The following is a 22,868-nucleotide window of genomic DNA, read 5'->3' on the forward strand; positions in this document are numbered from 1 at the left end:
GGCTGACCCACTAGAGGGCCCCCTCATTTCAACAAAAGGGACGACAACCCTTTAGCAAGGAAGATCCGCGACCTGCCAGTAACAAGCGGCCCTGCAGAGGACAGCGGGTGGTGTGTGTGCGTGTGTGCGTGCGTGCGTGTGCGCGTGTGTGTGTGCGTGCGTGCGTGTGCATGTGTGCGCGTGTGTGCGTGCGTGTGTGTGTGTGTGTGTGTGCATGTGTGCGTGTGCATGTGTGCATGCGTGTGTGCGTGTGTGTGTGTGCATGTGTGCGTGTGTGTGTGCGTGCGTGTGTGTGTGTGCGTGTGTGCGTGTGTGCGTGCATCTCTCTTGTTTTTTGTTCGACTTGTTTCATCAGAATATTTGAATATTGTGCTTTTGCCTAAAGCAAACGTGCATCTGTTCACACCTTCTCACTGACTCTGGGCTGCCACGATCATGAAATCTTAGTTGACGATTTGATGATTTAAATGTTTTTTATGTTCATTTATGCAACTATTTCAGTCTAAGCCTAATATTGGTTTAATACACGCAGACCGTATGAAGGAAAAGTGCCTTTTATTGGCTCGAATGTTGGAACACATAAATGTAAATGACACTTTTGGACATTTCTGGCAGGTTTCCATCCACATGTGGTGCAAATCTGAACCAAATTTAGAGAAAACGGGCAAAAGAATCCATCCACTAACATCGAGCCCCTGAAACAGAGGACAAAGACGTGGAGATGTGACATGTCTGTTAGCCTCATCCAGCTGTTTTCATACAGGTGAATGGGAACGATTCTATTGGTTAAGGACTGATAACTATGACAGGCCTGTTTTTCTGTGCTGCAGCTGTTTGCATGTGTGTGCTGGACAGAAGTGCTAATAAAATAAAATGTGTGTGTGTGTGTGTGTGTGTGTGTGTGTGTGTGTGTGTGTTTAACCAGCCACTGCTCCAGGTCCACCTGAACCGGCAAGGCTGCATTCACATAAGCAGAGCACCACTGAACATTTCACAAAGGGCGGGACGAGGGGCTTTGCCCAGCGCCTGGACAATGGACCGGCTCCCACGGCACGGCACAGGTAACGAGTACCGGGGCGCCCGCCGTGGTTCACCGCGGCGGCAGAGCAACAGCTGGTCCAACGCCTCTCCTCACCACCCTCTGGGGAATGCTTTATAGTCCCCTACCTAACGAATGCAGGCGAGGCGTTTGCATTTTCCTACCAAGCGGCCAGAATCCCTTTTGACGAAATGAGACGCCACCGAGTTACAAACCCGCCCAGAAGGTACCGCTGGGGCACGAGCAAAGTCCCGTCCCTCAGGGGTGCACAGGTAAGTAAAAACAAATCGCCACCGATTTCTCAACTCGGCCCCCGACCTCCATCCGAGGCAGATCTGGCCGGCGGCCCGGCTCCGCCTGGGTGGGTGAGGGGGCGGGGGGCGAGAACGGCCAATCACCTTAAAAGCAATCATCTACAATCTACAAAGAGGAGGGGGATAGCTGAACTGTTCCACCAATCCCCCAAAAACAAACACAGAGAACATCCACAGACAGAAGAGTTCATCTGGGGGCAACAGTTACGCATGTTTTCACTAAAGATACCACGAGCACCAAAGAGACATTCACAAACAGTCAAAGGAACGCAGAGAAGTTCACTGTGAACACATGATGACAGAACACAAGCCTGATTCCAGAAACTGAAGCGCCGAGGAGCGGAGGAAGGATGGTTCTCGTTCAGTCACTTACCCAGAGATCTGGATGGGGTGACCCCTTGATCCCTCCATCTCTCTCTGCTTCTGTGTGTGTGTGTGTGTGTGTGTGTGTGTGTGTGGGACAAGTTCTATGAGATGATACAAGACTAGAACTGACTGAAGGATGACTGACACGTCTGTCCTGTGTTCCTGCGTCTGCCTGCATGTCTGACTCAGTGTTTGCCTGAATGTGTGTTGTCCAGAGAGACGGGGGGAGGAAGGGTGTCATCCAGGTGGAGGGTCAGCAGTTGGCACCAAGGGGCGATGCCGGGAAAGGTACCCACCTGATGAAGTCCCCGTTGGGGTCGGTGCGCCGGCCGAAGCCCACGGGGCAGTAGCAGTGGAAAAACTGCTGGAAGAATGAACTGCAGGACAGCCACATCCAGCTGCCCGCATTCACGCTCCAGTCCGCGTCCAGAAGCAGCTCCTCGAAGACCTGCAACACCAGGACGGCACGTTATCCACCTGCAGACGTTCCTCTGCCTCTGTCTGTCATGCAACACAAACTCTGCTCTGGATGAAAAGGTGGAAAATGATGCAGATTTTTGCTCCATTTAACATTAAAAACCCCAGAGCCGACATCGGCTGCTAATGTTTGATCATTAGCATCAGATCAGAGCCAGCGACACCAACAGACTTGATAAGATCATCAAGAAGGCCGGCTCTGTACTCGGACTCAGACTTGAGTCTTTTGAGACTGTGGTGGAGAGGAGGACGCTGAATAAACTGTTATCCATCATGGACAATGATCAGCAGCCTCTCCATCACACAGTGGACAGACAGCGGAGCACCTTCTCCCACAGGCTGCTACAGCTCCGCTGTCGAAGGGACAGATACAGGAAATCTGTCCTGCCACATGCTATTACACTGTACAATAACAGCTGAAGATAATAATAATAATACAATACTTCTTACCACGACTGTTTGCTTTTGATATTTTATTATATATAGTTTGTTCTTTTCCAATTGCTTTTGATATTCTTATTTCGATATTCACTTGCATTTGATATACTTTTCTTTTTTGTGCAATACTTTTTACTACTGTTTACTATTTGGCTATTTTATTAATATGAATATAATCTTTTTACTGCTCGCTATTTTTATATTTTTATTATGTATAGTTTGTTCTTTATAGTCTTATTTTCACTTATTTCAGTGTGTGTAATGCTGCTGCTGCACTGCAATTTCCCAGCTTGGGATAAATGAAGTCTGTCTGTCTGTCTGTCTGTCTGTCTGTCTGTCTGTCTGTCTGTCTGTCTATCTATCTATCTATCTTAAGGAGAAGTTTGACTGAAACAGGGAGCTTCGTCACCCATTACTCCAGATGAGGTGTAGTTTGATTGGTGATGGAGGGTTTGAGGATTGAACCACTCAGAAAAATAAGTAAAATAAGACTTAACAGGACTTCAGACATCAGACGATCCCTCCTAATAACTGGAATTAGCTCAGTTTCAGTTTCAGAGCTCAAGTGATGGACTGTGACGCCTCTTTAAACATGATGGCGGCTCACTCTTCACACACTTCTCTTCACTCTGCTGCAGTGATCTGTCTAAAATGTAAGATTATCCTGCTGACTCAGAGAGCAGCGAAGAATATATTTAAATCTCTTTTTTTAGTTTTAGCTGCAGCTTCCTCTGAACAGATGATGGGATGTGAGCGCCTCGTGTCAGATTAAAACACACTGAACGCATCCTGACCTTCATCCCTTCCTCCCAGCTGATCCACAGGTCCCCCCTGGTGAGGAAGCAGGCCACCGCATGCCTGGCCAGGTGATGGATCCAGCCTTCCTGCCTCAGCTGGGTCATGATGGCGTCTATCCAGGGGAAACCTGTCTTAGCTTCGGCCCACTTGGCGAGCGCTTCTGAGTTCTTGTCCCAGGGGATGCGGACGCAGATGGGGTTCCCCTCCATCTTGTCGAAGCGTGGGTTGTTGGTCGCCGCGGTGTAGAAGAACTCCCGCCACAGTAACTGGCCATACAGGGAGAGGGGAGGGGAGCTGTTCTTTTTCACCTGGAGAGAAACGAACGACAGGAGAACATCAGGCCAGACACACGTGGCAGAAAAGACACCCCCACAGATGCTGGTGTACGAGCCTCCTGCTCAGCTGCTTTATTTCATTAATATCTAAATGATTCAGTTCATTTGGATTGACAGGTGAAGAGCAGCAGTGACTGTGTGTCTGACAGTTAACAGACTGATGATGTTTATCTTGCTGATACTGGCACCAGTCACAGATGTACCAGCTATAAATACTGGCCGATCAACATCTTTACCTGCTGAGCTTCTGAAGCATATATGAAAAGCCTCATTTAGATACTGAAAACATCCAAATTCAAAATAAAAGTCCTTATTCTAAGCAGGCAGTCCTTCATCAATCCATGTTTCACTGCATTAACAGGTGCAGCCGAGCTCCTGATAACTTTCAGGATGTTTGACATTTAAATTGAAGGAGTTAATTAAAAACCAGCTTGGCCCACAGCGAGCTGCGCCGGGGGAGTCGTAAGCTGACCTTTCGGTAGAGGTCGGTCAGCTTGAAGTAGAAAAGGCGACACGAGAGGCAGCCGAAGCGCAGGTATGGACTCAGGCCTGTCGGGCTGGCCAGCAGCGAGTTGGCGTTCATCCTGGGACGCTCGAAATTAGCCACCCAGGCCTGGAAAGAGAGAGAGAGAGAGAAGTGCAGGCATGTTAGAGGGAGGGAGGCACGGCTCTAATATGACAAAAGCCATTTTAAAGAAAACGATTTAAAAAATGTCAATACTGGAATGAAACTCTTAAATCAGTTTCTGGATTTAATCACGTGATACTGGCTTTATATCAAATGTCAGATATCAGCCAGCTACATGCTACAAGCTACAGCTCCATCAGTCTGAATTATTTACCCGAGGGCCTAAATGTTCCTAAATGTTCTCTTCACGTCAAGGAAAACAACAACAAATGTGAAATCCCCAAAGCATCGTTTCATAAAGTTAGGTTGTGGTGTCTCAACAGGAGGCGCAGCACATACTTTTCTCTCCAGATGGCGCTCTATCCTCGTCAGAGCCTCGGTCTCTCCTCCCGGCCACACGGCTGAAGGCAGGCCCTCGATGTCGAAGCCTGAAACATTGAATCACCTCTCTGGTTTACAAACAGTTCAGCACCAACTCCAACCGGCTGATAAATCCTGCAGAACGTGATCACACGCTGGTTGTTTGGGCTGAATCCAGGAACTAGTTGGTGACCGTCCTGCTTTTTATTTCCAGTTTACACAGACAGACTTTACAAATACGACTATGTACTATATATACATGCATATAAATACTTGAACATGGGTGCTGATGCTGAGTTTGAGTGGAGAGATCAGTGAGGCAGCGTCAGCTTGCTGCACACCAGTGAAACAGATTGAGGAGGTTAAAACGAGCAGTTCCATTCATATGATAGTAAACGATGCATGTATTCACTTAATTACACCATGAATTTATCCTAATACTCTCTTCAGAGATAATGCAGTCACAGCTTGTTGCAGCTGGTACTGTTTGCTGAAACGTTCTGAATGAAACAATATTTACTAAACTCACCTTTCGTAGCCTTTAATTAATTACTAATTTGCATATCTACTGAACTCTGTGGTGAATGTTTCAAACTGTAGGCGCAGTTTTATGTTAACTATGAGTCCTGGTAAACTGGACGGGCTCTCTTAAAGCACGGGCTCTCAGCAGGTGACCCGGTTGGTTCATTAGGAACGCCGGGCGCAGCAGGTGGCTGCGGCCCTGTCAGTGTGAATGGAAACGACGGATCACCCGTTACCTGGTTAATCTGGGGAACAAACAACAGCCTGTGTGGAGTTAACCTTCACAGAGGAACCAGGAGTTAAAATATCTCGTATGAACGGGTGCACAGGTGCAGGCGGCAGATGGCTGCAGCTCACCTGTATGAATGGACTGAAACCTCCTGTGAGCGGAAACCAGACATGTGGTTAAAGAAGGTGAACGTGTGACCTGATTAATGCTGCAGCTCGAGACTTTAAAGGAAGAAGCTGGATCGAGCGTTTCAGCAGGATTATAAAGAACACGCAGTTTAATAGACAGATTTCTTTTTATATTTGATCAGATTCAATCGTAGTTAAATTTAATTCTAGTCTTTCAATGACAAGATCAAATGATAGGGTTTTAGTTTTATGGAGCCAAAGTTCTTCTGAAGTTTGTCTTCCCAAACAAGACGATTAGAACACGATAACGTTTTCTGGAGATCAGATCTGAAAGAGTGGAGGTCATATTATTCAAACCTGATTCCAAACACACACAGGATGAGATCACCTGCTGATCCTCTCTGACATAAACTGACCTGAAATCAGCACAAAGTCAATATATTTACTGTCTGAGCTCATCAGCTTCATTGATTTCTGTAAATATCTGCTGATTCTGGATCTGATGCAGCAACACGTTTCAAACACGTTGAGACAGGAGCAACTAAAGACTGGGAAAGATGTGGAATGCTCCAAAAACACCTGTTTGGATCATTCCACAGGTAAACAGGCTGATTGGTAACAGGTGAGAGCATCATGATTGACAGGCTCAGTGGTTCACAGCGAGGATGGAGCGAGTCTTTCAACCTTTATTCTAATGTGGAAACACACCGAGGTGAAGGCCTTTTTACAATTAGCTGAGTGAAAAAACTGAAAATGGTGATAAAAAGTAAAAAAGCTAAAAACCCAAATGAGTAAAATAAACCGTAGGAATAAATAAAGTAAATAAAACTTAAAGCAGATGAACCAACTACAACAAGAACTAAAAACCAGGTTAGATTTAGATGTTCCACGTGTTATTCCAGGTGGAACAATGAGAATTTATTTTCCATAATAATAATAATAATCTGATAATGCAAGCGCATTTGAAAAAGAAATCAGATAGATTATCATAGAAAAAAATCAGCGGGGGGCCTCAGAAATAAATCAAAGCCAGTGTGGATAACGCCTCGCAGAGAGAGATCACACTCTGCTTTTTAACTACATCTTTAAACTACATCGTCTATATTTGAGGTTAGATGATAACGTTTTTACATCAGTCATCCCTTTTGAATGAGGACTGCAGTGGATTGTGGGTCGTCAGTGGACTGAGTCACGTTTAAAAGTGTTCAGGAGATTCAGTTTGACCTCCAGGAGCTTCTGACGCCTGTGTCAGTGGCTTCTGGGGGACAAAATAAACCGTAAAGCAGCAATCACACCTAAAAATCCCAGTTACAGGCTTGTGAATTCTCTCCAGGTGTGTATACACGGGGGTGTGTGTTTGGTTTCTCACCCAGCTCCTCCAGGGACGGGACCCCGTACTTGTCTCCGTGGTCCTCAGAGATGGGGGTCACGCAGCGACCCATCAGGGTGTCCGAGAGCATCTCTACAGGCATCTCAGGAGGATCCAGTCGACTGATCAGGGTCTGGAAACGCTTGTAGGTGAGAGGAGGCTGCCCGCCGTTCAGCTCTATGATCCTGAGGGGGGGCAGGGATAATATGTCTTAATGATGACGGCACAGGACGACATGTCCACATTTCTCTCACAGGAGGTCGTTTGTCTCAGCATAAAATAAGTTACGATATCGCTGAAGATCAGACTAATGTCGTCAATCAATTCTTCTCAAGTGGTCAATCTGTAAAGTGTAGTTCCTGTCTTTCTCCACATGGACTCAAGATGGCGCTGATGGACACAGCGGGACTCCTGTCAGGCAGGACGTCTGAAGTCTGCCGCCACCAAACCACGTGCTCGCGGGCGAATGTGGAATTTAACGGTTTCAGTCGAGTTTCATGTCGACGGAGCGAACAAATAATAACAAAAACAGTAAAAACAAGACGACGAAGATGACGGAGCTGGAGATGCAACAAGTGGTCTGCTGGTTTTGTGATGCCACCTTCTGGTCGGATGCTTTATAAGGAGACGGAAGGAGGAGGAAGACCTGACTGTGAGTATCTGGATATGTGGACCACAGTGGCGTGCAAGGGGGGGGGGACGACCGCCCGCCCCCCCCTTTTTTTCCTTTTCGCCCCTGCCCTTCAAAAAGTCTGTGCACGCCACTGGTGGACCATGCAGGGAGTACGATCAATAATCATCTGGCTGCTCGAGCGTTTACTCACTGAAGCAATCCAACGTGTGTGTGTGTGTATTTTCCTCACTTGTCCAGGTCGTAGAGGGTGTGTGAAATCTTCACGATGACCTCCACCCCCGCCTCCATCGCCAGCTTCTTGATGGCAGCGTCCCTCTCCTTCCCGAAAGGCTCTGAATCGTACTCGAACGTCAGCCGAGAGATCTTCCACTCCTAAGAGAGAGAGAAACACCCGTCAGAGGACAAAGTGACGCCTTCAAATGCTCGTTTATCCGACCGGCAGCCCGAAACCCTCAAACATCAAAAAACTGCAAATCCAAACATTAAAGCAGCTGGAAACGGTAACTAAACGGGCTTTAAAATGAGATTACGAAAGCTTCTGTCGGGCCGACGCTCACCTTAAAGAGCCGCGGGAACACGTTGGCCGGTTGGCCTCTGATGACAAAAAGGCGAGAGTTGAGCTTCCGGAGGTTGGCGTCCAGATCCTCCAAACACTGGAGGAGGAACCTGAAGAGGGACAGGTGAGAGGACAACGTTACCAACGGGCGGATTGTAGCTCTCAGAGCCTTCACTCTTCCTCACTGCATGCTTCCTCTGCACTCGTTTGTAGGGCTGTCACGATTAGGAATTTCTGGAGACGATTAATTGTCAGACAAATAATTGCGATTGACGATTATATTGTCTATTTTTTTCTGTATATTCTACTACCATAGTATAATTAGCTCTAACAATACACATGCTGTACTGTACACCTTAACGAATAACAGCAATTTAATGAAGAACATCAAGAAATAGACAAAGACGTATGTGTTGCCTGGTGGGTTGTACTGCTTCTTTAAATGCTGGTTTTTCTACCGTGTTGAACGGCTGCATTTCCTCAGCGATAGACCTCGTTACGCTGCCTGTTAACGAGCGCCGTCTTTCACTGTCCCGTTTATACTCGGAGGGTCGTCCGAAAGATTTGCCAAGAGCCAGCTGACGGGCGGCACCGACTGCTGATGCACCGGCTCGTGAGGTCAGAAACGACACAGTGGGGCTGTGACGTCATCAAGCACGATGACGTCGGACTCTGAGCTATTTTATATGACTTTGTTGATAAAATAAATAATTCACGGTAATCACGAATTTGAAAAATAATCGCGATTAACGATTATTGTAATAATTGTGACAGCCCTACTCATTTGTTCACTATCAGACTTCATAACAACAGTCTATGTTAAAAATACCCTGTGGTTAAAGTGTGTGTGTGTGTGTGTGTGTGTGTGTGTGTGTGTGTGTGTGTGTGTGCTTTGAGCTTCATGACGCATTAGACCACCCAGTGAAAACTGATTTCCCTCTGCGTCAAACACACGTTTGAAGCTTTTAATGGATCACACACATCAGAACAGACAAAGTAATGAGTCTCTCCTTGTGTTTGAGATAAAAATGAAGAAGTTTTCACTGAACTCAAACATCTGCAGTGAATTATTTTATTTGAAGCATTTCTATCTGAACAAACTCTGAACTTGTGCTCTGATCGAATGTGTTTTTCCAGTTTCAGCGCATCACGTTTGTCCTTCTGAAGCAGACGAGTGACGACCCTCACTGATAAGAACAATAACAGGCAGTCATCGGTTTATTCTCCAGGAATTTAAAAAATCGTCAAATATTGACTCTCCGCAGCCAGATCCTCATCTCGTTTGTCGGATTACCATAATGAACACGGGCAGGAAAGGCGGACGACCTTTATTTAAATGAGCTTGTGTTCAGACACTCGTGGGGACACAAACCACTCCAAACTGAACGGTTACAAGGTTTTGGTGTTTCTGCCTCTGAAGGACTGCATGAAGGTCGTGTGTGACGCACACTTCTGTCTGTTCTCCAGACGGACCAATCGCAGCTTGCGGTCAGGATTTATTTTCTGACGCTGACAGGTCTCTTACACGTATGTGACCTGCTCAACACTGGAGATGGGCTGGTGATAAATATCGGAGCATTTAGCTGCTGAAGTGTCTGTTTTTATCCTCCTGGGGGCAGTAGAGACCAAAATGGAGCTAAAAGACAGTGAATTTGGACACAAACACGACTCCAGATGAACAATGTTTGTTGGATGTGTAAATAAAAGGTCACATGTTAACACTGTGTTCAGAGCTCGTTTTTGCTGCCCCCCAGTGGTCAAAAGAGAAAAATCAGTAATCGCAGGTTTGAATGACTTTTATCCAGAAATGAGTAAAAGATAACTGGTGAAGATAACTGGTGAAGATAACTGGTGAAGATGATAACTGGTGAAGATGATAACTGCACGTGTTTTTTGCATCATTGTTTCAATAATACAACAGACAAGATCTTCTTTAAGATCCTTTTATCCAGCTCATGATCACTGAGCACCTCTGCCTACAGAATCTGTGTGGGCCCGGGAACAGCCATCACTCCATCACCACTTCACTCCATCACTCCATCACCACTTCACTCCATCACCACTTCACCACTTCACTCCATCACCCCATCACTCCATCACCACTTCACTCCATCACTCCATCACCCCATCACCACATCACTCCATCACTCCATCACTCCATCACTCCATCACCCCATCACACCATCACCCCATCACACCATCACTCCATCACCCCATCACACCATCACCCCATCACTCCACCACTCCATCACTCCACCACCACATCACTCCATCACCCCATCACTCCACCACTCCATCACCACATCACTCCATCACCACATCACTCCATCACTCCGTCACCACATTGCTGCATCACCACATCACTCCATCACCACTTCACTCCATCACCACTTCACTCCATCACTCCATCACTCCATCACCCCATCACACCATCACCACATCACACCATCACACCATCACTCCATCACTCCATCACTCCATCAACCACATCACTCCATCAACCACATCACTCCATCACCCCATCACCCCATCACTCCATCACTCCTTCACCCCATCACTACATCACTCCATCACTCCACCACCCCATCACTCCACCACCCCATCACTCCATCACCACATCACTCCATCACCACATGTCAAACTGTTGAGCATCGCCCATCTGGACTGCGTCTGACCCACAGTCCTGATCATTAGCGGGATCACGGACTGAGCAGACAGCGGGCGGCGAGCAGACGGACCGGCAGCCAGACGACGTTCTGCTCAGTTCTGCTCCGTCCTGTCTGACCCCGTTAGCCCGATCGCTAAACCAGAGGAAGGCTCGCTGGCGGCCAAAGCTCCGTTTGCTCCCAATCCGCTCGCAGACGGGCAGAGCCGGGCGGGAAGGTCGCGCTGGCTCGAGGCACGTGTCAGCTGGTTTATGAGCTTCACAGTAACTGAGCGTCTGAGTCGTCTATTAGTAAACCAGCTCAGACTTAAACTCTGATTCTAATTTAGGCTTCGGGTTAAAGGAAATAAGCTTAAAGTAGTTATGATATGCACACAGAGGTAACAGAGGGTCGTCTCCTGGGTAACAACCACAGGTGAAACTTTTTTTGGTTTGAACAACTGAGCTCATTTAAAAAATTAGAATCTGAGGGGGAAAACACTGAAAATGTGGCTCCACGGCTCAAACGACATCATTTGAGTCATGAGATCAGGTCACACACAAACGGCCCCCGAGGTTACACCAGGAACAGCTGAAGCCAACACCCCCCATCTGCCTCCCTCTTCATTTACAAGCCTAACAACATAACAAACCACACGTAGCACATTACAACCTTATACTCACTAACAGTGGCCGGGACTGAAGGCCAGGAGGCAGCTGTTTTACACTCCCACCCCCCCCAGAGAAAAACTGGGGGCCAACACACACACACACAAACATTTGTTTAATTCTTCTAGATACACTGAAACTGTCCATTTGTTCCACCTTCTTATTAAAAGCCTTTCCCACACCCCCCAGAACACCTTTCTGGTAGAGGAATAATACGTGTTTTTTTTTTTTTATTGGTATTTTTCCCCAAAAGTCTAAAGTCTTAAAAAAAGACGTTACGAGGAAGCTTCACGTCATTCCAGCAGAACCTCCCCAGGTAATAAAACCTCTCCCAGTAACAGTGCTGAGGACATGACCAACACTCGATGTGAAAAGTCAGTGAGGCCGTTTTTCTGAAGACGTCATCCGTCGCCATGGAAACAGTGAGCAGCTTTTGCATTTCTCTGCTTTTAGTCATGGACAGTTAGCGCAGACATGTTGACTTCATCTCCCGCTGCGTCTGTCCCAGTGGACAAAAAGCATCTGAATACTGTCAGAGATGTCAGAGAATACTGGTGTGTGTGTGCGTGTGTGTGCATGTGTAAGTGCATGTGTGTGTGTGTGCGTGTGTGCATGTGTGTGGTTGTCTATTTGCATGTGCATGTGGTTGTGTATATGTGTGTGCATGTGGTTGTGTATGCGTGTGTGTGCATGTGTACGCGTGTGTGTGCATGTGCATGTGCATGTGTATGCGTGTGTGTTGGCTGGCTGCCTGGTCATGCATCAGTCCTTATATAACTGCTCTGGCCTACATCCGTCAGAACACACACTCAGCGAGGACTTACCACAACACAAGCACTAAGCCTGGTAACCTCATTCCTGGCCGCGCGCGCACACACACACACACACACACACACACAGCAAAAAGGACGCCTTCTCCCCCCTACCTGCCTCTGCCCCTCCACCTGTGTCTCCCCCTCCACCTCTCTCCCTGTCTCTCCCCTTCTCCCCCCGACCTCTCTCTCTCTCTCCCCCTCCACCCCTCTGCCCCCCCCCCCCCCTTTCAGTTTGTAGCCTCCGTCACTGATGGAGAACTGATGATACCTCTGACCTCTAATCTCAAGCATCTCTGCAGATAACGAGAGACTTGTGTGATTTCCAAACACACACTCTGTGTGTGTGTGTGTGTGTGTGTGCGTGCGTGTGTCCTATCGGTGCATCTCCAGGGTTTTCCAGTGCGTCTCCGCCGGGTAACGAGCCACGCGAGAGAGCCTTTCCACAAGTAGGTCACGATCACATAACCGCTCACAAGTTTCATGCAGTGGCACACTAACCTACATCTGCTGCAGACTCTCACATTTTCCCCCGACTGAAAACAATTGATTACCCTCCCTTTCATTGAGCTCCTGTGTTATATATCACCACGGCAGGGACACAGACTACTTCCTAATCTGTCGTCTGCTCGCTGTGGCTCTTTCTAAAATACACATTCGACTGGAACTGCTGTGCTAAAAATCTTATTTATGTTTTAATTTTGGGTTTTATACCATTTAACATGCTGACATCTTGTTTTTGATTGATTTTGACAGTTTTCAGTCCCTTGTGATCCTACCACTATATCTAGAGATGTTAAGTGAAATTTGAAAAGACAATCCAGCCCGAATTTACAGAAAATGTTGGCAGCACAGTATCATCAGTACAAGAAAACGAACATACAGACAGTTCAAGGACACGTTCTTACAGAAGGTCTGAAGCTAACAGATCACCTGCTGGTTCCTACTTCCTTAAACTAAACAGGAAACAACATTTTTTCTTACGTCAATGAGAAGACACTGGTTTCATAAAGGTTAGACCTTGTTTTTCAGTCACGTAAGCAGAACCTACATTTCAGAGATCTCTTCCAGCATAGTGGCCTTTTAATCATCTCTGATCCTAACATGAACATGAGATGCTTCAAGGCACAGAGGAAACGGGTCAGCAGCTCATAAAAGGTGAAACATTAGCAAACGAGTGCTTGGAACACAACTCGTTAAATCTCCTTCAGCATTATTTACCGACATTTAAAATAAGAAGATAATCACGCTGTCATTCATGACAAACCTGCAACAATTTGGGCGTCGAATTAATGATGAAAACAACGACGGAGCAGTCAGGCTGACTGAGTCATGAAGGTGATGACGATGATGATGTTTCCTGGAGCGACTGAATGACAAACACCAGCAGCCGGTCACAGTGCAGCCACACCGTGGAGGCAAAATCAATCATGATGCTACATGACTAATGACATCTTAATGAAGATGCTCTTTTACTTTAACCTTTTATTGATCCTTGTGGTTGTGATGTGGACACTAGAGATAAATGCACCAGGCCCATATATGGGCTGAAATGTCAGCATGTCAGGAGCAAAGCTGCAGGCCAGAAGTGCTGAACACTGTCACTGTTACATAGTTTGTCCACCAGAGGGCACCGATAAGTTGAATTTTCAAACATCCCATCTGTCTGGGTACAATTAAAATGAAATGAAATACAATAAAATACATTTTTAGCCTGTTCAGCAATTAACTGGAAATAATTAATTGCAAGTGTTCCAAATGAACCTGTAATTGCAGCATTCATTTTGACCTTTCTTTTTAATTTGTCACTTGCAAGCCCCCAAACTTTATGAAAGTGTAGTAAATCACTCATTAAAATTTGATCAATAACACAGTCAGAAGCTGCTGTGGTGATTGTGTTTGTCATGTCAGTCACACACAAAGAAAAAACACTTTCACAAGCTCTAATCCAAATCTAAATGTAAACAGCAGTGAAGATTTTTGGTTTTTAGGTTCGTCCTGATTGCACGTTTGTACTGAAGCATCAACTGAGCAGCAGTGAACAAGACAGAAAGCTAACTCACGATTAGCTTCCCATTCATCAGATGGGACAGCGCCTGGAGCATTTAAAGCCCGGGACAACAGACGTAGCAGAGCAGTTTAAGGTAAAAATAACGGTTCTAATTGGATGCTGGTCTGCTGCACACGGGCCTGCAGGTGTCAGGGCAGCTGGACGGGTTTTAGTGTCACTGCATGTGATGAGCATTAATGCTGCAGACGTCTGTTTGGTCTGCATCACCTGCTCAGTATCGATAAACGGGACACATCAAACTTTTTCTCACATAACAGAGGGACAGGAACATATAGACCATAAATAAATATAACTTGAAATATGACTGTGTGCTGGTGCAGAGATCAGTAACCTCAGTCCACCTCAGTGCATCATCTGTGACGCGTTATGTCGTTTTTTAGCTTCTGCAGATAAACAGGGTTGTTGTAGCCTTGAGTCTGACGGTGCGTCACTGCCGTAGCTCAGATGTGTGGGGGCACATTCTGCCCACTTCAACTTGATTTAATGTCGCAGCTATAAAAACAATATTTCACTGAGAGACACAGACCACACATGTTTTGTTAAGTGCACTATTATAACACACTCACTGAAAATATACTACAGAAGTTCTTGACAGCAGTTATGTTAAAGTGTTCTTCACATATTGAACTTCAGTTTTACTAACAACATTTTACTGTGGTATATTTATTAAAAGCATTCTTTCAGTCTATTTAAAGTGGGTACACATTTTAAGAAGTGTACTGGAAACATACTTTGCAATATTTAAATATACTTTAAGTAACTTTGGCAACCCCCCCAAATGAAACCAAAGAGATGCTCGTTCAGCTGACCTGCTGTGCACTCAGAGTTCCAGCTCAACCTTTAATTAGAGCAAAATGACACAGATCTTTTCAGGAATCCTTCTTGAACATTTCTAAGGAAAATATAAAATACAGCGCGACCAAAGTTCCTGATTCTGCATCCTGTTGCCGTCGGTGAACGCCGCCGGCTTCGTGTCGTCAGCGTGTCAACATCAAGACCCGCTGACAAAACCAGAAAGTGCATCTGCTCCACCGCTGACCCACCAGGTTTACACGATTAGCATCACCATCAGCTGGACACGACGCGGTCACTGACCTCAGTATCGACTTTTCCTGTGCGGGGGCTACAAATAGCACTTCAGAGCAGAAACGGGCCAGTGAGCAATGACTGCCGGGGTGATATTTACTCCCCCTCCCCGCAGAGCAGATAGTTTACAAAGTCAACGCTCACATGCAGCCCCTCCACATCGGGCCGAGCTTCACCTGACAGGACGCACCCCCCCGTCTGCAGCCACACACACATCCCTGCCGCTTGCACAACTTTTCTTATAACCTACTTCTGAGACTCCCCTCGAGCCGGCTGAGTCCTCCTGTAAGCCGCCAGGCCCTCAGACTACCTGCCGGCTGACCCCCATCAGGAGGATTACTGTAGTGACAGGAGACTAAAACAAAGCGGTGGATCCAGCTGAGCAGGCGTATCCAGGTCAAAGCTGAGTTACATCCACTTAAATTAAGGAGTACTTCTTTAAACAATCTCTGGTTGGCGGTGCATTTAAAACCACAACAAACGGCCAAAAACAGGTCAAAGATTCTGCTCTGAGGAGCCGAGGATCTACAGCATCCTCCAGACATCGAGGAAACCCGACCATTTAAACTCAACGAGGTTTGAAAAGCAGAGAGATGCTGACCCCCTGCTGTGTGTTGAAGCACTGCAGCTCAGCGCTTCATCGTTTCCCCCCCTCGTTACCCATGAGTCATAGCTTCCAGCAGGCCGGCGACCGACTGTCACCCCCGCTGGACAAGAGGAATAAAATACAATTCACAGTGATGACTGTATTAAATGCACGTACTGTGTACGGACCTGCTTCTTTTTCCTCTCGCAGTTAGAACCACACACGGTGAATGTGGGGGGGCTCATCTCATCGTCACCTCTCAAGTTGAAATGGTGAACTTGTCAGCAAACAGTCGCTCATTCACACATCCCATAAACACGATCATCCATTCAGAGTCGAGTTCGTGTCACCTGATGAATTTAAGTCAGTGTTGAATCTCTTTGAGCTCCGAGTTTGGTCTCCACCAGTCGCTCCACTGTGTTCACCTGCTGCGGGCAGCAGCTGTCCAGATTCAGACGATAATTCATCACTACAGACGACACTCTGACATCGTCATTTCACGAAAACATTGATTATATTCTTCATGAACTTCAGCCGACACGTAACAACTCAACCGGAGCTACTTTGTCGTTAGAAAACATTAATTTTCTGATTTACTGATGACGTCCAATCACAGGGCAGCGTGAAATCAATACAGGACTCTGATAAGGAACATTTTTCTGATAAAGATACATCGCAATATGGCAAACGTAGGCAAGACTGCACGTTAAAATATTCAATTTGATGTTTAATGCGAGTTTTAAAACACTTGGAATCACTGATTAAACTTTTTGGGTGGCGGCCCCTTCAACCATCAAATCATTGATCACGTCTGTCTGACTGACGACTTTCTCTTTCTTTCTTTCCTTCCCGTCCTCTTATTCACGCCGTGACCTTGAGGCTGTCAGAGGTTCACATGCCGACCTACATGTGAGGAACCACAAACGTCGACAGAAGAAGAAGAGGGGGGGTCATCTGATCTCGAAACAAACTCAAATAAACGACAAAGAAGAACACCTCTTACCGCCACCTGTTGACCCCGACGTTGGAGGAGCCTGCAAACCACGGGTCCAGGAAGTAAACGCAGCGAACCGTGCCCGCCCCTCTGACCGCCTCCCGCAGCGCCGGGTTGTCATGGAGACGGAGGCCCTTCCGGAACCAGTGGATAGAATTTGGGGCCATCTTATTCTGAAAGGACAAAGAGACGAGGAAGAAGAGGAATCAGTGACGGGCTGGAGAGGACCGGACGGCGGCGAGCGGCATGTGCAGAACGTGACGCCGTCGGCTCCTCGGCACGCGGTTCAGTCACGGCGAGCACAAAACTGAATGAAAACAGGACACAGAACTGAAGTTGTAGCAGTTGCCAACAGCGTGGGATGAGCCAGTAATAGAACAATCTGAGCAGAACGCCATCCCATCGCTGAGGACGAACACTTTTCATGCTTTCTGTTGTCAGTGAGACATTTTTAGGCTTTTGGCGCTTCGTTGAAACTGATCAACGGTGAAACTCGACGTTCAGCCCGCGACATAAATCATTTAACAATTCTGTAGAAAGAATAATTAACATATGATCACATTAAATGAAATAAACATGTAGATTTATTTAGTGATGCAGTGAATCTTCCAGAAAAACAAAGCATCTATTGACATTTACTGATCAGCAACATGAACAATGATCAATTACTGTACACAAACAATGTGGCGAAATCTCTGTCAGCTGCAAACCTTCGATTAATCTGATATAAAATGTTTTATATACGACGAGAGGTCAAATACTCTTTGGTTTTGGAACTCTGATTAGATATCACAACCAGTTTGTCAGCTTGCACTGCGGGAACTTGTGATCAGCAATATTCTATGACAATTACTTACTTCAGTGGCGTGCATGGAAGGGGGGGGGGGCAGTGCCCCCTGGGAGCCAAAATGTGTGCTAAAGTGCCCCCTGGGAGCCAAAATGCGCGCTAAAGTGTCCTCTTGGGAGCCAAAATGTGTGCTATAGTGCCCTCTTGGGAGCCAAAATGTGTGCTAAAGTGTCCTCTTGGGAGCCAAAATGTGTGCTAAAGTGCCCTCTTGGGAGTCAAAACGTGTGCTAAAGTGTCCTCTTGGGAGCCAAAATGCGTCCTTAAGTGCCCCCTGGGAGCCAAAATGTGTGCTAAAGTGCCCCTGGGAGCCAAAATGTGTGCTAAAGTGCCCTCTTGGGAGCCAAAATGCGCGCTAAAGTGTCCTTTTGGGAGCCAAAATGTGTGCTATAGTGCCCTCTTGGGAGCCAAAATGTGTGCTAAAGTGCCCTCTTGGGAGCCAGAATGTGTGCTAAAGTGCCCTCTTGGGAGCCAGAATGTGTGCTTAAGTGTCCTCTTGGGAGCCAAAGTGTGTGCTAAAGTGCCCTCTTGGGAGCCAGAATGTGTGCTAAAGTGCCCTCTTGGGAGCCAGAATGTGTGCTTAAGTGTCCTCTTGGGAGCCAAAATGTGTGCTAAAGTGCCCTCTTGGGAGCCAAAGTGTGTGCTAAAGTGCCCCCTGGGAGCCAAAACGCGTGCTAAAGTGCCCTCTTCAGTGGCGAGAACACGCTATATGTGCCCTTTTTTCCCTTTTGGCCCCTGCCCTTCAAAAAGTCTGTGCACGCCACTGACTTACTGACTGAAAAACTGAAGGAGGGGCGAGGAGGAATGAAAACAGTCCGTATTTGCAGGTCTGTACATGTTGGATCACGAGAGGAACGACATGCAGTCGTGCGGCTGCTGTTGCCGTGGCGGCTCGACCACATGCGGCGCGCTGATGTTGGCTGAAGCCCAGCCTTGATCGCCGCCCCCCTCCTTTCTGTCTTTCTTAATATAATATATAGAAACAAAGCTCAACTGTAACAGCTTTAGTTTTACGGCTTCATGGTGGGTTGTTGCTGCGGTGGGCTCTGACAGGACTCCAAATGACTGTTTCTACAACATCACAAGAACTGTGCAGAGGGCTGGAGGTGTTTCTCAAAAGACGAACACACTCTTTACCTGCCAAAGACGAGTTTCAGCCGTGCCTATAATTAGGATGTTCTGTTAAATTTGTCCTCGTACTCACTGTCAAAGCTTTTCTATGTACAGAACAAGCAGCCTGTCTGAGCCTGTGTCATACGAAGCCACTGCACTACCGATTTGATTGGCTCGTGTTCAGAGGGAGAGTAATCTGGACCGCAGTGAAGTCGGACAAAGCCTGAGCAGAGGCAAAACCTGAGGCGTTAAAACATTAAAGTCTCAATAATGTGGCAGCCAGCATGACAGCTGACACTGAGGGATTTACCTGCCGTGTACAGTTCAACTCCAGCTGCCGTTTGGTGCCTCACAGGTGTTTGTTTTAAACCCCTCAGGTAGATCTGAGGACTTCTGGACCGTCACTACTGCAGCCTTTGTTTCTGTTTCTTATTACAGAAGTCGTTCAGTCATTCGTTCTATCACAGATCTCAGCGGCTGTGGAAGAGAAACACGATGTCCCCGACAGACCAACGGGCTCCGACTCATTTAAGTGGCTAATTAGCTGGGAGGCGGGCTGACTTGCCTGCAGGTTACTGCATGTGTTGAATGGCTGATCTGAGTCCAGATTTAACCTCCATTCAAAAGAAATAATGTTCACGGAGCTTTAAATGAGACTTTTACCCTTTGGACTGTCAGCAATGACAGAAAACTAGCAGCTGTTGTGCAGCTGAGCTGAGATCCATTCATAATCGATCGCTTGTCTTTAAACCATCTCTGCCGGCGTTCCTGCAGTTTTCTGAAACTGGTGAAGCTGATCTAACACGGCTTAACTTAAATCAGCCAGGTTTATTGCTGCCACAACTATAAAAAGATCTCTTTCTTCTCGTCCCCCTCTTTAAAACACTGTTGTATAACCAATAAATGGATATTTAGTAAAGGGTGTTGACCTTAGATAGTCACAGAGCACACACCTTGACTTCAGTAGTCATCAAAGGAATATCCGGATTATTGACACAGATCAAGTAAGACCAGCATCATAATAAATAATAATAAGACCCCACATTCAATCAGCTGTTATCACGTGACTGGACTGTCAGCCTTCGATCACCTGATGACACCTGAAGCATCTCCATCCATCGATCACGAGAAGCTGCTGAAACACTGCAGTTAAACTTCTTACAGTTATTACTGATCGATCTGATTAACTGAAGAGCAACACATGAGGACTCTAATATCTGTAAACCAACATCTGAACCATACTATGGCAAAAAAAAAAACAATGTTTGGAGCATGTAGAGTAGATCATACTGATAGACACGTGAGAATTCACTGGATTTCACTCTGAATTTGTTAAAACTTTAAAGGACAAATTTTACTCCTCTATTTTCTTTTTGTCTGACATTACTTCCTGTAATATAAACTTCATTTGTATAGAACATCTATTCATATTCTTCATTAGCTCCATCCAGTTTTTACTGAGTGCAATTCAAGGTGTAACCAGCTGGGTGTAATCTGCAACCTCACCACTAGATGCTGCTAAATCCTCCACAGTGGAAGGACTAAATACTTATTTCCTCTGTGGAAACTTTGGAAGCTCCAGAGGAACATTAAATAAGATGCTGAACAGAACGAGTTTGTCGGATGAGACTGCACCACTGGCCACACGGGGGGATTGAAAACATTGATTAGTAATAAATCTGTGATGTCATGTTAATTAACCACATTAATTGACATCAGGAAGTCTAACTGAAGAGTTGTTTCACAGCTTTTTTCACAGTGAAACTGGGTCCCACTGCAGTGTGTATTAAATAAAAAGCATAAGAATCATTTTAAATTAAGTTCAGTGTTCACAGTTTCACCTTTTGTCATTAACAGTGACCTGGGAGAGCCAGCAGGGCTCCACCCGACGGCCTCAGTACTCCAGAGGACACGTACAGGATCATTAAATGAGAGATGTGCTCAGGAGCAGGACTGTTCATTCAGCTCTGAGCCTAACGGGGGCGATGTGATCGGGCCTCGTTTGTCACAAATACAAACACAACACATCACGTTCTCTGCCACATTGCCGGTTTGTGCAGGGTGACGCGTAAATGTGTCTGTTCTGGCTCGGCAGCAGAGAACCGACAGCCGGCGAGCTGATCCTCAGACGAGCCTCTGTGACGCATCAGTGTCGACTGTACCTATTATTCACAAAACTGCAATTTACAACACAGCACTTTCAATAGGTGAGAATGGTTGACTGGGGTGGAGGGAGGGGGCAGAGGGAGGATGGGATGGGACAGCTGGAGGGCCTCAATAATGTGAGTGTAATTACTGGAGGACACTGTTATCGGCCAAATCACAACTATTAATTTAATTAATGATTAACAATTTGCAAATACAGCTAAATAAGTAAGTTCACTCAATGTGACCTTCAGGAAACATCGTATTAATGACAGGTGTGCTGCACTGTAAACAGGAGCATCCTCTACTGGCTCTGATTTTTCCATCAGTAATTCATCTGTCCTCCCCCCATCGCACCATCATAACATCTGCAGAGGACAGGTGATGTTCGGAAAAGGCAGTTTGTTGCCTAACACTGAGTCTGAAATCTCAGTGATGGCTCCTGTCACTTCAGCAAATGGAAATTAGGTCACACCGTCTATTCTGAATGGGAGGATCATAATCAATCTACCTCTAAACTTCCCCCCAGCATCGAAATAACGCCACTAATGAACACGACAAAGCGCAGTTCATGACTGTAAAAAGATCTCCGAACTAATAATGGACTTTAAGTTCAAATATCTGGCAAGGAAACAACATCTCCGAGGACCAAAACGGGGTCACCGGAGCACCGCTTATGTAAGCGGTGGCGCTGTTTATGAAAGTACGGCCGAAAACTAAACCCGAAAGATGCCAAACAGACCCGTCTTACCTTGAGCTGGCTCCCCGGAGGTGTCGTTTATGTCAAGCCCAAAGATAGAAGCATTTCTTCCCTTGGTTTTGAGGTGTGGGGAAGTGCTGTGCGGCGGGTAGGTGTCTCTTGCCTCTGAATCTGTCTTGTGTCCGTCTACCTGTTTTCAGCCGCTGCACTACTTTGTTTCATAAGAGTTTCACTCACTGCGCATGCGTCGGCCTCTGCTCTCAATCCCGTGCTGCGTTCAAGGAACAGCGGTGGACGAACAATGGGTGCGATTTGACGAAAGCGTCCACACGTCAAAGCACGTATTGACCTTATTGGTGGCTAATAACAGCAAATACGAAGATAAGTTCACGTAATATTTATTTGTATCAGTGGTTACAACTAAATATGAAATTCGCTGGTTCTGTTCCAGCGCTTTCGTTTTATTTACAGAAATACATGATTTTGTGTAACTTTACGTATATTATTTTCACGACAACGGTGAAAACAGAGTAATATGTCTTAGATCAGATTACGTAGAAGCTTAATACTTCATCTGAGAGCCCACACGAACTGTAAAAAAACGTTGGAAAATTTCGGTTCGTCTTATTTCCCACTATAAGTGAATGCAGCACTAGCCCCTGTCCAACGTGAACAGTGACGTGTTCCCAGCACCGCGCTCCCATTGGTCAGTTTGACATAACATCTAAGATGCCGGGTCACGTTTGAGCGGCATGGAAATGCGGAAATCCATTCACACAGCAGCGAGAGGCAGCCACCCGTGTAATGAACAGTCAGAGAAACTCAGATGAAAAGGAAACAGCCTTTGAAGCTGTGATGGTGAAAACAAGGCGCTCTCAAATTATTTTAACGAGTAAATGAGTGAAAACTGCAAAAAGACCGGTACAACTGCTGATTAGGACACTTTCAGACACTCCATGGGAATAAACGCCTTAAACGAAGATGATATTTACTCATAACTTCTCTCCTCAT

At 46.3% G+C, this 22,868-nt stretch overlaps 1 protein-coding gene across 1 annotated transcript in view; it reads right to left on the reverse strand.

The window, feature by feature from the left end:
* The window catches only part of LOC121613191 (cryptochrome-1-like), a 29,278-nt gene extending 7,219 nt beyond the window's left edge, over positions 1-22,059 (reverse strand). The window contains exons 1-9 of the mRNA XM_041946495.1: positions 21,909-22,059; positions 17,065-17,228; positions 8,195-8,303; positions 7,867-8,009; positions 7,004-7,188; positions 4,735-4,823; positions 4,240-4,380; positions 3,429-3,740; positions 2,016-2,167 (exon numbers count right to left, since the gene is read on the reverse strand). Of these exons, the coding sequence (XP_041802429.1) occupies positions 2,016-2,167; positions 3,429-3,740; positions 4,240-4,380; positions 4,735-4,823; positions 7,004-7,188; positions 7,867-8,009; positions 8,195-8,303; positions 17,065-17,222 (1,289 nt within the window). The 5' untranslated portion in view covers positions 17,223-17,228; positions 21,909-22,059. The remainder of the gene's footprint in view (positions 1-2,015; positions 2,168-3,428; positions 3,741-4,239; positions 4,381-4,734; positions 4,824-7,003; positions 7,189-7,866; positions 8,010-8,194; positions 8,304-17,064; positions 17,229-21,908) is intronic.
* Between the last annotated feature and the right edge of the window lie 809 nt (positions 22,060-22,868).

Source organism: Chelmon rostratus, chromosome 10 (assembly GCF_017976325.1).
Source record: "Chelmon rostratus isolate fCheRos1 chromosome 10, fCheRos1.pri, whole genome shotgun sequence".
Classification (NCBI taxonomy): domain Eukaryota; kingdom Metazoa; phylum Chordata; class Actinopteri; order Chaetodontiformes; family Chaetodontidae; genus Chelmon; species Chelmon rostratus.